At 40.1% G+C, this 14,449-nt stretch overlaps 1 protein-coding gene across 1 annotated transcript in view; it reads left to right on the top strand.

The window, feature by feature from the left end:
- Grin2a (glutamate ionotropic receptor NMDA type subunit 2A) overlaps positions 1-14,449 on the top strand; it is a 470,861-nt gene that overhangs the window by 318,497 nt on the left and 137,915 nt on the right. Inside the window, exon 5 of the mRNA XM_008829942.1 lies at positions 8,751-8,865. Within this exon, the coding sequence (XP_008828164.1) occupies positions 8,751-8,865 (115 nt within the window). The remainder of the gene's footprint in view (positions 1-8,750; positions 8,866-14,449) is intronic.

Raw genomic sequence — 14,449 nt, forward strand, 5'->3', positions numbered from 1 at the left:
TATTTTACCACATTCACCCCCATTACCCTTTCTTGTCCCCCTCTCACTTCTTCCCAACTGTCTCTCCTTCCATTTCCATGTCTTTGTGGAGGGCAACCCAGTAAGCTTAACTGGTGTTACTGACAGCCATGGGCACCTTACCAGTGAAAGAAAATATCTCTCCCTCTACCAGTAACCATTAACAATCTGCAGATCCTCATAAGTCCCCTGACCCGCCCCCATGATATTGACCTGATCAGTCTTGTGCAAATCTTGTGCAGGTACTCACAGCTGCTCAGAACCCAAGAGTGCAACAGCTGTGTCATTCCTGGAAGGGAGCATTTCACAACCCTTCAGCCCTTCCTCTAGTTTTTAAATTCTTTACGTTCAGCCCCCTCTTTGGAGATGCTCCCTGAGCCTTGAAGTGGGTGATATAGATGTCCCATTCAGGGTTAAGCTTTCAATAATTACTTATTCTCAGCATTTTGGTTAGCTATATGTCTCTTCAGTAACTAGCAACACTAATATAGGGGCATGAACATAATTATTTATAAGGCTGATCATCAAAACATTTAAGCTAGGTGTGGTGGCACATGCTTTTAAAAAAATTTTTAAAAAGCATTTTATTTATTCTTTTTATTTTATATGTATGAGTATATTGCCTGCATGTATGTGAGTGCACCCATGTCATGCAATGCTGCGGAAGTCAGAAAAGGGCTTCGGATTCCCGTGGAACTGGAGTTCATAGCCACCATGTGGGTGCTGCGAATCGAACCTGGGTCCTCTGCAAGAGCAGTCAGTGCTCTTAACCACTGAGCCATCTCTCCAGCCCTGGCGCATGCTTTTAAATCCCAGCACTGGGGAGGAAGAGGCAGGTGGACCTCTGTGAGGTCGAGGCCTGCTTTGTCTCCATAGTGAGTTTCAGGCTAGCTGGGGCCACAGGAACCCTGTCACAAAAAAGACAAAACAAAAACATGCCCATTTGGCAAAATGACAGTATCCATTAGATAAAGATGGAAGGGAGGTTCAGAGAATATTAAGATACTCCTCAGGTGACCAAACTGGGGAGCAGAAGAAGGATTCTTTTTCTTTAACACCATGAAGCTTCAAAAGCACAGAAATAGTGATTGCATATTTTATTCATTGCACACATACTTATCAGCACTACCTCTGAGCCAGGCACTGAGAAATACACATTAAACAAGTAAAGTGATTCCCTGACTTCAAGATACATATGTTCGACTAGTTCGAAAACAAAATGAAATAGCAGCAAAGCCACAAAGAGAGTCTAAACTAACTGTACAATAGAAATACAATCTCTGTCTTTTTAATGTACATTTTTATACAGGTTCTAGGGGATCAAAATTAGGTCCTCATGCCTAAGCAGCAAATATTTTACCCACTAAGCCATCTCTGAGACCCCTCATGTGATCTTTTGCACTAATTTTTAACACAAAGACTTTAAAATAAAGGGTGTGTATTACACTTATGACACATCTTATTCAGACCACCCACATTTCAAGAGCCCCATAGCCCCTCTGACAGGTGTGTCCATCATAGACACTGCAGGTCCAGAGTGAACTTGACACTTCTGTCCCAATTTCTTTCTATCCATAATGCAAGAAATATAGTCTGCCCGTTTTCCTTCCTGTCTCTACTTGCCAGGCACTGGATAGTCAGAAAGCAGAAAATCCAAGCAGTAAAGATGTCTTATTCCACTTAGACATCAGCCTCACATGCTCAAGGGTGTAGCTACTATACAGGAAACTTGCATGCACACGTGTTGCATGCAGTTTGTATCTTTCCGATTGTTGCTATTTAGACCACTTTATCATCAATGAATGATCATAACACAGAGGTAGTTCTTTGCAGAGCTCCAGGCCCTCACCATTGTCTATATTTTGCTAGCATGCTTTCATGTAGTTATTGGTTCTGATAGAAATATTGAAGATGTAATTTGAAGTTTAACAGCCACCAGAATTTCTAGTATTTTATCTGATCGTTAAAAGTGTGTAATCAATTTTGATAAGCAAAACAGTGATAAGATTTTACTGCTTGGTACAAGTGCTCAGCAGGTGATAATAGGGACCAAGCAAAGCTGTATATAATGGTATTTCCTTAGGTAAAGAATTTTGCTCTGGTAACAGTTTAAATGGAAAGAAAGCCTAAGGAAATATGGATTGTCCTTCCCAGAAATTGGATGAAAGAATTGAAAGTAATGGGTACTTGTTTCCTGCCAACTTCGTAATGAAATTAGTGTTCAGCAGAAATTTCTGTTAGAGGTACTTTTTCCTCTCCCAGAGGACTAAACACAAGCACTAGATAAAAAGAGACAATATTAACATTTAGTATGTAGAGTCACTGTTATAAAATATTGAATGTCAATGGAAGCATGAGAATTTCCGTAGAGTTGTTTTCCTATAATCTGAATCTGACTGACTGAATCTAAGTAATCACTGTGCTAATTCCGCCTGATTCCGTTAGAAAATGTAGGAGAAGGAATGGTATGAGGAATCAAGACAGAAAATTAAAGGAGCTTTGAGTAAATTCAATGGACAAATCCAAAGAAAGATGGTCACCCATACATTCTGAGTTCTTGACTAAAATGAGCATGATACTGATTTAGTCATGCAATCTGACTACAAATGGCTCTCCTGGGGGCCAACTGTCCATGTCAAAAACAATATATTTATTTCCTGGTCCACTGTGTTAGTGAGCTTTCTGACACTGTAACAAACACGGGGGCAATCAACTTATGAAAAGAAGAGGGTTGTTTGATCTCAGGTCAGGACGTTCCAGTCCGGGATTGGGCAAGCCAGTTCTTATTTTAGGTTCATGGTAAAACAGCACATCATGGTAGAAGTATATGGAGGAGAAAGCAATTCACCTCCTGGTCAAGAAGATGGAAAGAGTAAAAGGGACAGGGTTCCACTATCTTCTTAAGGGCATACTCTCCATGACCTAAAGACCTCTCCATAGGCCCCACCTTTTAAATGTTCCACCACCTCCCAATTGTACTAGTCTGTACGAACCTTTAATGCAAGCCTTTTGGGGGACAGTCAAGATCTGACCCATGTCATACAACAATTACCTTCTCCAGACAGGAAACAAACTTCTTGAAAATTCATACAAACACCTGGGTTATGAAATAGACCTCACCTAAGTTCCATTCATCCTCAGACGCTTCAATTATTGAAATCTGGCCTACAGCACATTGCATTTAATGAAAAATACATTGTATAAATTGGACAAGCTAACTATAAGTTTGGGGTAAAAGATGTAGAAAGTGACTGGGTAACATTTTATACTAGCTCAGTCTGTAGAATTCTTACACTGCAGCTCTAGGAGCTGGTCTATTGAAGCCTGTTAGGTGGTCTTTCTACTTCAACCACTGTTTCCTTTGACCCTTTTTTGGCTTTCATGACTACTAGGTCCTCTATGTCTTGCAAACTTGCTCTTCAAGCCTCTACTCCCAATAAACACAGGGAGAGGATAAGCCCTTTAGTGCAGCTGATGAAGCACTTCTCTCTCTAGCTTTGTCTCTGAACTTGCTCCCCCCATGAATCCAATGTCCCAGTCCTTCTGAACTAATTCTAATTCTGATCAGATTCATCACAAAGTTTCATGTCTCTCTGCCTTTGATTATATAGCTTTCTTCATGTGAAATATTTTCCCCATCGCTTACCACCCATCTGCCCTGTCCTTGCTCTTCCCATCGTTACTTAAATATGTTCCTCTTTGTTTCAGGATTCCAGCCTAAAATCAGAATAAAGTTGACCACTCTTTTCCTTGTGCTTGTTACTAGCTTAATCAACAGACATCTCTGTTTTTATATTTAACATTTTGCATTGTCATTATTTGTGACCCTTTCACCCAACCTTGAAACTTTATGATTGTTTTTGTATTACTTTCTTTGTAAAATTTACAGTTCAGAATTAGGTATGTAGTAGGTCCTCAAATATGTCTACTGGATAGACTAACTGATGAATGTATTGATGAGTGGTTGAATATATAGATAGGTAGACAGATAAATGGAAGAATATATTGATGACTGGATGGATATATAGATGAATAAATGCATTGGTCCACATTTGGATGAATACATTAATGAATATAGTAATGGATGGATGGTACTTTTGGTAATAATGTGTCAATATACCCAGCCATCAAACATTAACTGGGCCCCTACCATGGGCCAGGCAATGTGATAGGACCAAAAATAACGACAAAGAACAAACCCAAAATGTCAGTTTGGAAAATAAAAGCAGCCTAATTTAGTTCCCAATTAGTTATTTTCAAAGCCTGCTGACAAAGAAGAATTTGACCAGAGTCCAGTTTTCCTCCAAACCTTCAGTCTATGCAAAGGTTTCTCAAAAGCCCCTATACAGTGTATGAAATGAAATGTTCCTTAGATGTCCCTCTCTGGGCCCAGTCCGCTCAGCTCATTGCCTATCACCCGAGAACTGTCAAAGGGATGATGAAACAGAGAAACAGACTTCAGTTGTCTAGACAATGGATGATGTTCAAGCCGTTAACAAAAAGCTAATGCTCTCTCCAAATGCAGGTCTGCTTCTGCTGGCAGCAAATCTGAGCTCTGCTCTTTACTTACACCCTTCCTCTCATGGTTCTGCATAGCCTTCTGTGCAAAAGCCTGGTGTGTCAGCATGTCACATAAACGCCCTTATGGTGGTCAGTGGTCAGGGTCCTTCCCACCCCATCCAGCTCCAATATCATTTAGCTGCCAGCCTCACCAAGCTGCTTCCTGCTCCTGCTGGTGTGCCACTGTCTCAGTTGGCCCTTCTTCACTTCAGCTAACTCCTGATCAGAACAGTTTCTACTCATCTTCCACCCTCTGCTCTTCCAGACCCCCTAAATTTCCCACGTTGAGCTAGTTGACTTCCTCTGTGCCTTTTCAATGTCTCACACTTACTCTCCATTGCTCTTCTCGTGTGCCATTCTTTGTTTTGCCACTACTGCGCCCATGTCCTTGAATTGTGGGGTTTGGTCAGAGGGTAGAAAGGTCCAACATCTTTAATTTCTGCATCTACAGGACACGCTGTTAGGCCTGATGCATAAGTTGCAGAAAACAGTTGTGGAGTCAAGAAACCATCTTTCTAGGGTAGGAGAAAGGGCTCAGTTAGTAAAGCACTTGTTTTGCAAGCAGGAACACCTGAGGTTGATCCCTGGAGCTCACGTGAAAAAAAAAAAAAAATACCAGGCATTGTGACACACTTAAAATCCCAGCCTGGAGAGGCAGAGACAGGTGAATCCCTGGGGGCGGGGTGGGGGGGAGCAGTTCGCTGGTCAGTCAGGCCAGTCTACTTGATGAGTTTCAGGATAGTGAGAGCCTTTGCCACAAAGCACAAGATGTGCTTTGCATAAAGCACATTCCTGAGAAATGACATGAAGATTGTTCTCTAGACTACATACACATGTGCATGTGCATTGATACACACACAAGTAACCTCCCCACATTTGCCCCTCACAGGTATTCCTCTCACACATGTACCCCCCACAGGTACTCCTCACACATATGTACCCCCTCCCAAATACATAAAGAAAATCTTTCTAGAAAATTGTCAAAGAACAAATGTCCCAAGTAGAATAGCGATTATTCTTCTCAGAACAGCAGTGCTTTTGTTTTTGCTGTTGCAGTATTCAATTACCAAGAATTTAAAGAATAAAAAATACACAGAAGAAAGTGGAAAATACCCGTAACCCTTCCACCCATAGACAAGCTCTGTTTTTAATCCTCTTTTCTGTTGGTTTATCGTTAAATGACGAGTACTTTCTCCCTGTTGTTATCTTGTCTTTGAGAACACCATTAATTTTTTTTGATTTATTTATTTTTATTTTATGTATATGAGTATTTTGCCAGCATGTATGTAAGTGCACCCTTGTCAAGCAGTGCCCATAGAGACCAGAAGAGGGCATTGGATCCCCTGGAACTGGAGTTACTGAAGGTTGCTAGCCACCATGTGGGTGCTGGAAATCAAACCCAGGTCCTCTGCAAACACAGCCAATGCTTTTAACCACTGAGCCAGCTCTCCAGCCCCAAGGACATGTTTTTGTTTTTTTTTTTTTAAGTTTTATTTCTTTCGTTTTCATTTATGAGTATGTCTATGTGGGTATGTGCACATGAGTGCAGGTGCCCACCAAAGCCAGAGGAGGGTGTCAGATATCCTGAAGCTGGAGTTACAAGCAGTTGTGAGCTGCCTGATGTGGGTGCTAAGTGCTCTTAATCACTGAGCCATCTCTCCAGTCCCAAGAACACGATTTTGAATGATTCAGAGGTTCACTGAATGGGTCCACAGCACTGCTCTTTGCCATTTCCCTGGTCTGTTCATCTTGTCCTTGGAGCTCCAGTTCTTTCTTATGTATCACTTCTGTGCCGTGGAGGTTGGGATGGACAGGTGACCCACTAGGCCAACCTCTCTTTTAGGAATTCCTTGTAGTCTCCTCCTGCTCTTTAGTAGTTTGACTTCTTCCACTGCTTTTGGTGAAGAGGAGTATGAAGTGAGAAAATACTACCATGCTCTCCTTTTCTGGAGTAGTTTTCAAATGCTCCAGTTCACAATGCCATCAGCATGAAGTGTTTGTGAAGGGTCCACAACCATGTTTCTTAGAAAACTTTTTCATTACATATGTATGTATGCATGTATGTATGTATAGAAGTGGATATGTCATGGTATGCTTGTGGCAATGAAAGAAGAACTTGCAGGAGTTGATTTTCTTTCTCCCATATGGGTACCAGGGATCAAACTCAAGTCTTTAGACTTGGTGCCAACCACCTTTACCTACTGAGGCACCTTACCAGCTTTTAGGGATTTTTAATATCACATTTGTCTGAAGCTTCAAGGAGATACACTTCTCCTTCTATGTCTGATGGATTTACTGTGCCATGGCATCTTAGTGGAGTCCTGCTTGACCACAGGCTAAGGGGTTTGGTGGGGTGGAAAGGGTACAAGTGCTGCTAGGCAGACAGCTATCCCCTGTGATGAACATACCCAGGCCAAAGTTGGCTGCATGGGTGTGACACAAGGCAGGTACAAGTCATCCTTAAGGCTGCTTGTTGCCTCGTCCTCACCTCTAATCCAGCACAGAATCCTGTTAACTGATCTTCCATTTGTTCCAGCTTGCTCTCTGCTTCTGTTTCCTCCTTATCTCTCTCTTCTTTGGCCATCAAAGAAGACCCCTGTCTTCCATCTTGATTATAAGAACAATAATAAACCTGAAAATAACCCACTTGCATCTTTATACCCCCCCCAATCTGTTTTCTGCCCTGCCTTCCAGTGGTAGTACAAGAGTACGGTTATGGTCCCTCATTGATTAAACACTTTCAATGTCTTCTCTTTATTTTAAGATGAAGACAAAATTGAACATGGGCTACAAAACTGAGCACAGCCTCCAAAACTATACATTGGCATTATCCACCCATTTAGCCTTACCTAATACCACAATTCCCTGTCTGTCTCTGCTTTAACTTCACTTGTCTGTATCCAGTTCCTCATAGTACCACAGGCCTATTGAACCTGCTGTCCCTTTTGCCTGCTCATGTCTTCACTTACCTGCTTAATGCTAACTTATCCCATAGGTCAAACTGAATTTCTTGAGCCTTGATAAATCTTATTCAGCTTTCAGATAATATACCCTTCTTTTTTCTCTTTAAAAACTGTGTGGATGTGGCTCATGTGTGCACATATGCTCATGTGTGTGCGTGGATGTACAGACCAAAGATTAACGCTGGGCATCTTCTTCAGTGGCTTTCCGTGTTGCTTTTCTGAGACAGATTCTCTCATGGAACCTGGAGTTCACCAATTAGGTCAGATTATCTGGCCAACAAACTCAAAGGATCCTCCTGCCTCTAACTCTGCAGCATGAGGGTTACAGGCATGCGCCACCTCACACAGCTTTTTACCTGGGTGTTGGGAATCTGAACTCAGATTTTCGTGTTTGCACAGCAACCACTTTACCAACTCTATTAAGGCCCCTGCTCCATACCTTCTTTCTCTTGTAACATGTGTCATAAATCTGCAGTTAATCAGCTGGTGTCTGTTCTTTTCCTTAGACTATAAAACCTCATGAGAACAGGGATCACATCTATTTCCTTGTTTATCCCCATCCAACTAGCTGAGCCCTGACATGCACAAATAAATATTAGTTGAATGAGTAATAAATAGATGAGATATCATGACTTTGAAGCTAGATGCTGCTTGGTTTATGAGAAAGCCGTTCCTTTCATGGAAATCTATAAAAACATAATAGAATACACAGGACTGGAGAGATGGCTCAACTGTTGAGTGCTAGTCCTCCTTCAGAGGACCGAAGTTCGGTTCCCAGTACCCACATTGAGTGGTTCACAACTGCCTGTAACTCCAGTTTCAGAGGATCTGATGCCCTCTTCTGGCTTCTGCAGGTACCTGTACACATGTGTGCACACTCACACACAGGAATACATGTACATAAAAAAAAAAGAATATGCACTCAGTTTCTCCTACAAGAAGATCGTGCGCACCCTGGTCTATGGATCTGTTAATAAGAAGAGTTAGGTAATTGATCTGAGACTTGGTCCAGGCTGATGGCTAAGAGTGTGTGATCAGTTAGTAGTGCCTGCACAGTTCCTTATAGGTCCACAGTTGGAGGCTCTGTGTGCTAAGCAATGGTTCTGCATATTTATACTTCAGTGCTGTGCCGATGGTAGCACCTGCTTGTTTGTTTGATGCTTCTTTAATTTTTCCCTAAAATGTTTCTTTCTTTCTTCCTCCATCTAGATTCATGGTCAATGTGACGTGGGATGGCAAAGACTTGTCCTTCACTGAGGAAGGCTATCAGGTGCACCCCAGGCTCGTGGTGATTGTGCTGAACAAGGACCGAGAGTGGGAAAAGGTAAGTGTCCTTCTAAGAGGCTATGTGGGCAAAGCAGAGCTGAAGCCATCTTTTCCCACAGCAGTCCCTGTAGAGTTGTGCCAGGCTCCTTTCCAAAGCCCAGGGTGGGCCTTTGTAAGAACAAGGCAGGGTGATGGTTGCAAGGTGCAGTAGGAAAGCTCTTGCAATCACATGTTGCTCCAAAATTCCAGCAGAAATGGTCCTGGTAGGATTGAGCATAATTTCAAGATGGTTAAGTTTGACTTGCACTATAGCAGAAGCAAACGTTGGCTGCATAGCGGAGATCACACTAGTTTGCTTGAATCACCTAAATGTGCACCATGTTCACTACCTGCCACGTGACCAAGCATCCCATATCTTTATTTACTTAGTCTTTTACTTTAAGTAAACTACTTCCCCAAACTGTGACTATCTGTAAATTATATGTCACAAGGGAGATTATAAACCTTATAAAGCACATGTTCAAATACATGCATAACATAGAAAAGTCTGTGTGCAAAGGAAAAAAAACCTCACCCTATTCATCACATAGTTGCATCCTGAGTCAGAGACAGGAGACCTCCCAGGGAATTTACCCAGATCTCCGATACACAGTGATACCTGTCCCAGAGATGTACCTCCTCCCCACAGTATCACATAAAGAGTGCATTGAAAGGGCCAACACTCTGGAACATCATGGAGGAAGGGATGGGGAAATGTAATAGCTAAAAATAGGGTGGAGTCCTGTCTCTTGAACATGACATGGCTGATGCACACATGAACTCGCAGCAGCTGTGGTTGCCTGCTTAAGACTTGTACAAGATCAAGCCAGTTAAAATTCCAGCATGGAGCTGGGGAGGAGCTCTTGAACCTCACCCCTGGCTGAAGAGCAATTGGCAGTTAATGGCTTCTAGAGGAGGAGCCACTTTTCCTTGGGGATGCAGCCAATGGCAGGTTGCCCATGTTCCCGTGGGTAACCCCACACTCATGCCTATGTGGGGAGCACTAATTGGACACAGTGGATTATAAATTAAAATAAAAATTTAAGAAGACATAAATAGAAAATTACTGTGTTGACTAGTCTTCTTTGACAAGATATGCCTGGTTTTAGAACTTGAGATTTATCTTTGCTTTGGACATCAGATAGAGACCCTAGAGAGGAGAAACGGGTGGATATGGTGTGGAGAATCACATAGTTAAGAGAAGTTAGGAGAAAATGCTCCACAAACAGAAGCATGGCCTTGGTGGGGGCGGTAACGGATTCCTAGAGAGGAACAGTGAAGAAACACCTATGAAAAGTTTGCCCGCTATATCCATCAACCAGAGCATACACATTCCTTCAAGAGCAATGGAAATTCGTTACAGTAGACTGCATTATGGAGTATGGAACTAGTCTCAGTATGTTTGAAAAGATGGAAATGATACAAGATCCCTCCTCTAATCACAGAAATATTCAAAGAGAAATTAGTACCAAAAATATATCCCAGAAATCACACAAATGTTCGGAAACTTTGACATGGCTTTACATAAATTTTAGGTCAAAGGAGAAGTAAAAAAGACAGAAGATACTTTGAACTGAATAGTAATGAAAACAGCACACCAAAGCTCAAGGAATGAAGCAGATGTGCCAAGAGGGAAATTCATGGCTGGAAATGCTTATAATTTAAAGAGATATTGTGGGACTGGAGAGATGGTTCAGTGGTTAACAGCACCCCCTGCTCTTCCAGAGGATCTGATTCTGGGTCCCAGTATGCACACAGGGTAGCTCACAATCACCTGTAACTCCTGTCCCTGTTCTAGAGGATCCAGTGCCTTATACACACACACACACACACACACATGCACACACACACATGCACACACACATACAGAGAGAGAGAGAGAGAGAGAGAGAATATATAACTGATGATTGATCATGGAAAAAAAAGACAGAGGTAGTGGCATATGTCTTATAACCAGTAATCTGTGAAAAACTAGTGCTTTGAAATGACAGATAAAATGTATAATTCATAGGGCCTGGAGAGATGGCTTAGTGGTTAAAAGTACTGGTGCTCTTACAAGAGGACCTGGGTTCAGTTCCCAGCACCCACTTGGGCGACTAACAGCTGTCCATAACTCCAGTTTCAGGGTATCCGAGGTGCTCTTCTGACCTCCGTAGGCATGACACGGGTGCACTTACATACATGCAAGCAATACACTCATACACATAAAAAATTTATAGTTTAAAACAACGATTACATAAAAAGGAAAACACAAATAATCAATAATAAAAACATAATAGATAAAACTACAGAAATCACAGATCCTAAGTAAAAAAGAATATTAGATAAAATTTATACTAAAAAATTAGACAATATTGATAAAATAGGCAAACAAAAACATATTTTTTTCCAAATTGACATGAGAGAAAACTTAGCCATCTGAATAGTCTTTATTTGCTATGATATTGAAAGTATAGCTGAAAAACTTCCCATTAAAAAAGGAACAAAAATGCTTCATGCCCAGATGGCTTCACTGTGAATTTGAACAAATGTTTAAAAAAGAAGTAACACCAATGTACACAAAGTTTCCACCGTGTTTCTCATCATAGACAATAAGATACATTCAAAAGGACAATGCATCAGGGATAAGAGGGGTTTATTTTAGGAATGTAGCAGTGGCTTCATATTTAAAAAGCAAATTGGTATAATTTTCTATATTAACAGAATAAAAGAGAAAATTATATAATTATTGGAAGAGATGTAGAAAACACACTTGACAAAACTCAATATTCATTCATGCTAAGAAGGCCAATTCTTTAACCTGATAAAGGAGAATTATACAATGAATATCTTTTTTTAAAAGTATTTTTATTTACTCTTTGAGATTTTCATAATAAGTACAATATATTTTGGTCACATTCATGCCCAACTCTACCCTTCCAACTTCTCCTAGACCACCCCGAAGATTCTCCTCACAACTCATGTCCTCTTTAAAAAATTTTTTCTAAAGTTTATTTTTTTTAATTTTTTAAAATTTAATAACCACATGATTAGAATAAGCATTTCATTACAGCTTTAACATATTCAGTAACACATTCCAGAGCAAGGATACATCTCTTTCAAAGGTGGCTGTAAAATTTCAGGTTCACAGTTGAATTAATACAGTCATACAATACTGAACTCAGTATAAGCCCTGTAAGAAACAAAATTGAATGAGTTTTTACTCTTTAAAGAAGATCTCCATTTCATTTTAAGATATGCTGTTTCCTACATTTTTAATGCTACTAACGCTTAGATGTTTACACATGTGTCTTTAATCTCTATGTATCTGATGATTACTAGTCACAGTCGGTTACACTCGGATCCTTAATACCTGAGTATGTATGTAAAGTCATCAGGTAGATTTCAGTAGTAATGTTTATCACCTCTACAATTTAGAAGCCCTGTAAGACATAAAATTTAATGAGTTTCTAACCTTTAAAAAAGATCTCCATTTCATTTTAGAATATATTGTTCCTTGCAGAAAGACTCATTGTTTTTTCTACTAACAGTATTTTTCTTTTTATGACCACTGAGGCCAGTTAGTGTTGCTTGTGTATGGACGGGTGTGGAACCATCCACTGGAGCATGGTCAGTCTACCAGTGTCCACACCAAAGAAAACTCCTCTCCCTCCCCCAGAAACCATCAACTGTCATCAGTACCTCTTCAGCCCACAGTTGCTGTGAGTTCATGAGTGCAACAGCCCTGTTATGTCCAGAAGACACCTACAGTAAATGTTAATGATAAAACAGTGAAAACAGATATGAAGGCAGAGTGAAGTGATTTTCATGAGTGGTGATGAAGAAAGGCACAAGGCTTTTTGTAAATGGGATCATGCAGGCTGAAGAGCCATCAAGAAAACAAAAGCAAACCTTGACCTACTGCTCACACTAGGCACAAAACTACTTGAAATAAATTTCAGACATACATGGAAAAACTAAAATCACAAAGTCTGTAAAAGTTAACACAGGATGATTTGCAAGGGGGAGGGTCTGAGAGGACACAGATTTCTTAAATGGAATTCAAAAAATAATAAAATATCCAGCAAACATAACAGATGGCTCTCAAATTTTAAAAAATAATTTGCTCATATAAAGACACTTTTAGAAATAAAAAAGGCAAGATACAAATTGGTAGAAGTAATACAGGTATGTTACAAAGGATACATATCTAGAGTATGTAAAGAACTACAAATCAATACTAACAAGATCAACAACCCAAATAAAAACAGAAGTTAACTTAGATATTTCACAAAAGATATTATCCAAATGACACTTTCAAGGCAAAGCTTAGCATCATTGCTCACTAGGGGAGTATGAATATTTATGTGTGATATTGGAAACTGAACCCCATTTTTTGAATGCTAGGCAAGTGCTCTACCACTAGGTTATATCCCCAGCATGGAGCCATGCAAATTAAAATGATAAAGAGGATTCAGTTTCATACCTATTTAATGGCTATTAATAAAAAGAATTGACAGTGTCAACTTCTAGTGCAAGTATGAGGTGGTGGAGCCTCTTACATGACAGGTGAAGATCTAAAATCACAGCTGGCATGGAAAATTATTTGGCAGTATTTTCATGCAGTGGATAACACACACAAATCTTATGATCCAGCAATTCTATTCCCAGTTATGAATACTAAAGAAATATAAGTATACATCCAAAGCATTACACATGAACAATAATGTTCATTGAAACTTTATTCATAATAAACATCTGAGGCAGCTCAACTATCTGTTTGTAGGAAATGAATACATAAAAATGGCATATTAACAAAATTGATTGCTATTAATAAAAAGGAACCAACTACTAATATGTATGGTGATGTGAATTTTTTTTTTAGTTTTGAGAATTTCATCCATGAATACCGTACTTACATTATTTCTATCCCTCCCTCTCCCCTTCACATTCTTTCCATATTACTCACTCTCATTTTCTCAACCACTTCTTTAATTATTATTGTTAAATGTATCTTGCATATATGTATGTGATGTGATTTGTGTGTGTGTGTGTGTGTGTGTGTGTAAACAATCTACTGAGTCTGTGTAGTTGGGGTCATATTTACATGTGTTTAGAGTTGACCACTTGGGGTCGGATAACCTTTCAGGGAACTCATTCCTAGAGAGAACTGATTTTCCCTCTCTCAGCAGGCATTGATTGCCTGTAGCTCTTCACCTAGAGCTGCAATCTTGTAAAATTTTCTTTGTCCGTATTGGCATGTCAACTGGTATTGTCATTATGGAAGTTTTGTTTAGGCAATCAAACTGTTGAAACTTCATGGGTCAGTCTTCCTATTGTATCTGGAAGACATGCTAGCAACAGGCATCCTGGTCCTCTTACAAGCTTTCCATCCCTTCTTCCATGATGATCCCTGAGCCTTAGGTGTAAGGACTGCATTTTAGATGTATTAATTGGGTCTGGGCACCTTGTGGTCACTTATTTCCTGCATTTTGGCAAGTTGTGGCTCCCAGGAATCATCTCTACCTGTTGCCAAAAGAAGCTTCTTTGATGAAGGTTCTTATTAGTGGGTTTAAGAGAAAGTATTTAGAATACAGTTAGAAATAATATTGGATAATTTTGTT

The sequence above is a fragment of the Nannospalax galili genome, unplaced genomic scaffold, assembly GCF_000622305.1.
Source record: "Nannospalax galili isolate Female #2095 unplaced genomic scaffold, S.galili_v1.0 scaffold32, whole genome shotgun sequence".
Lineage (NCBI taxonomy): Eukaryota > Metazoa > Chordata > Mammalia > Rodentia > Spalacidae > Nannospalax > Nannospalax galili.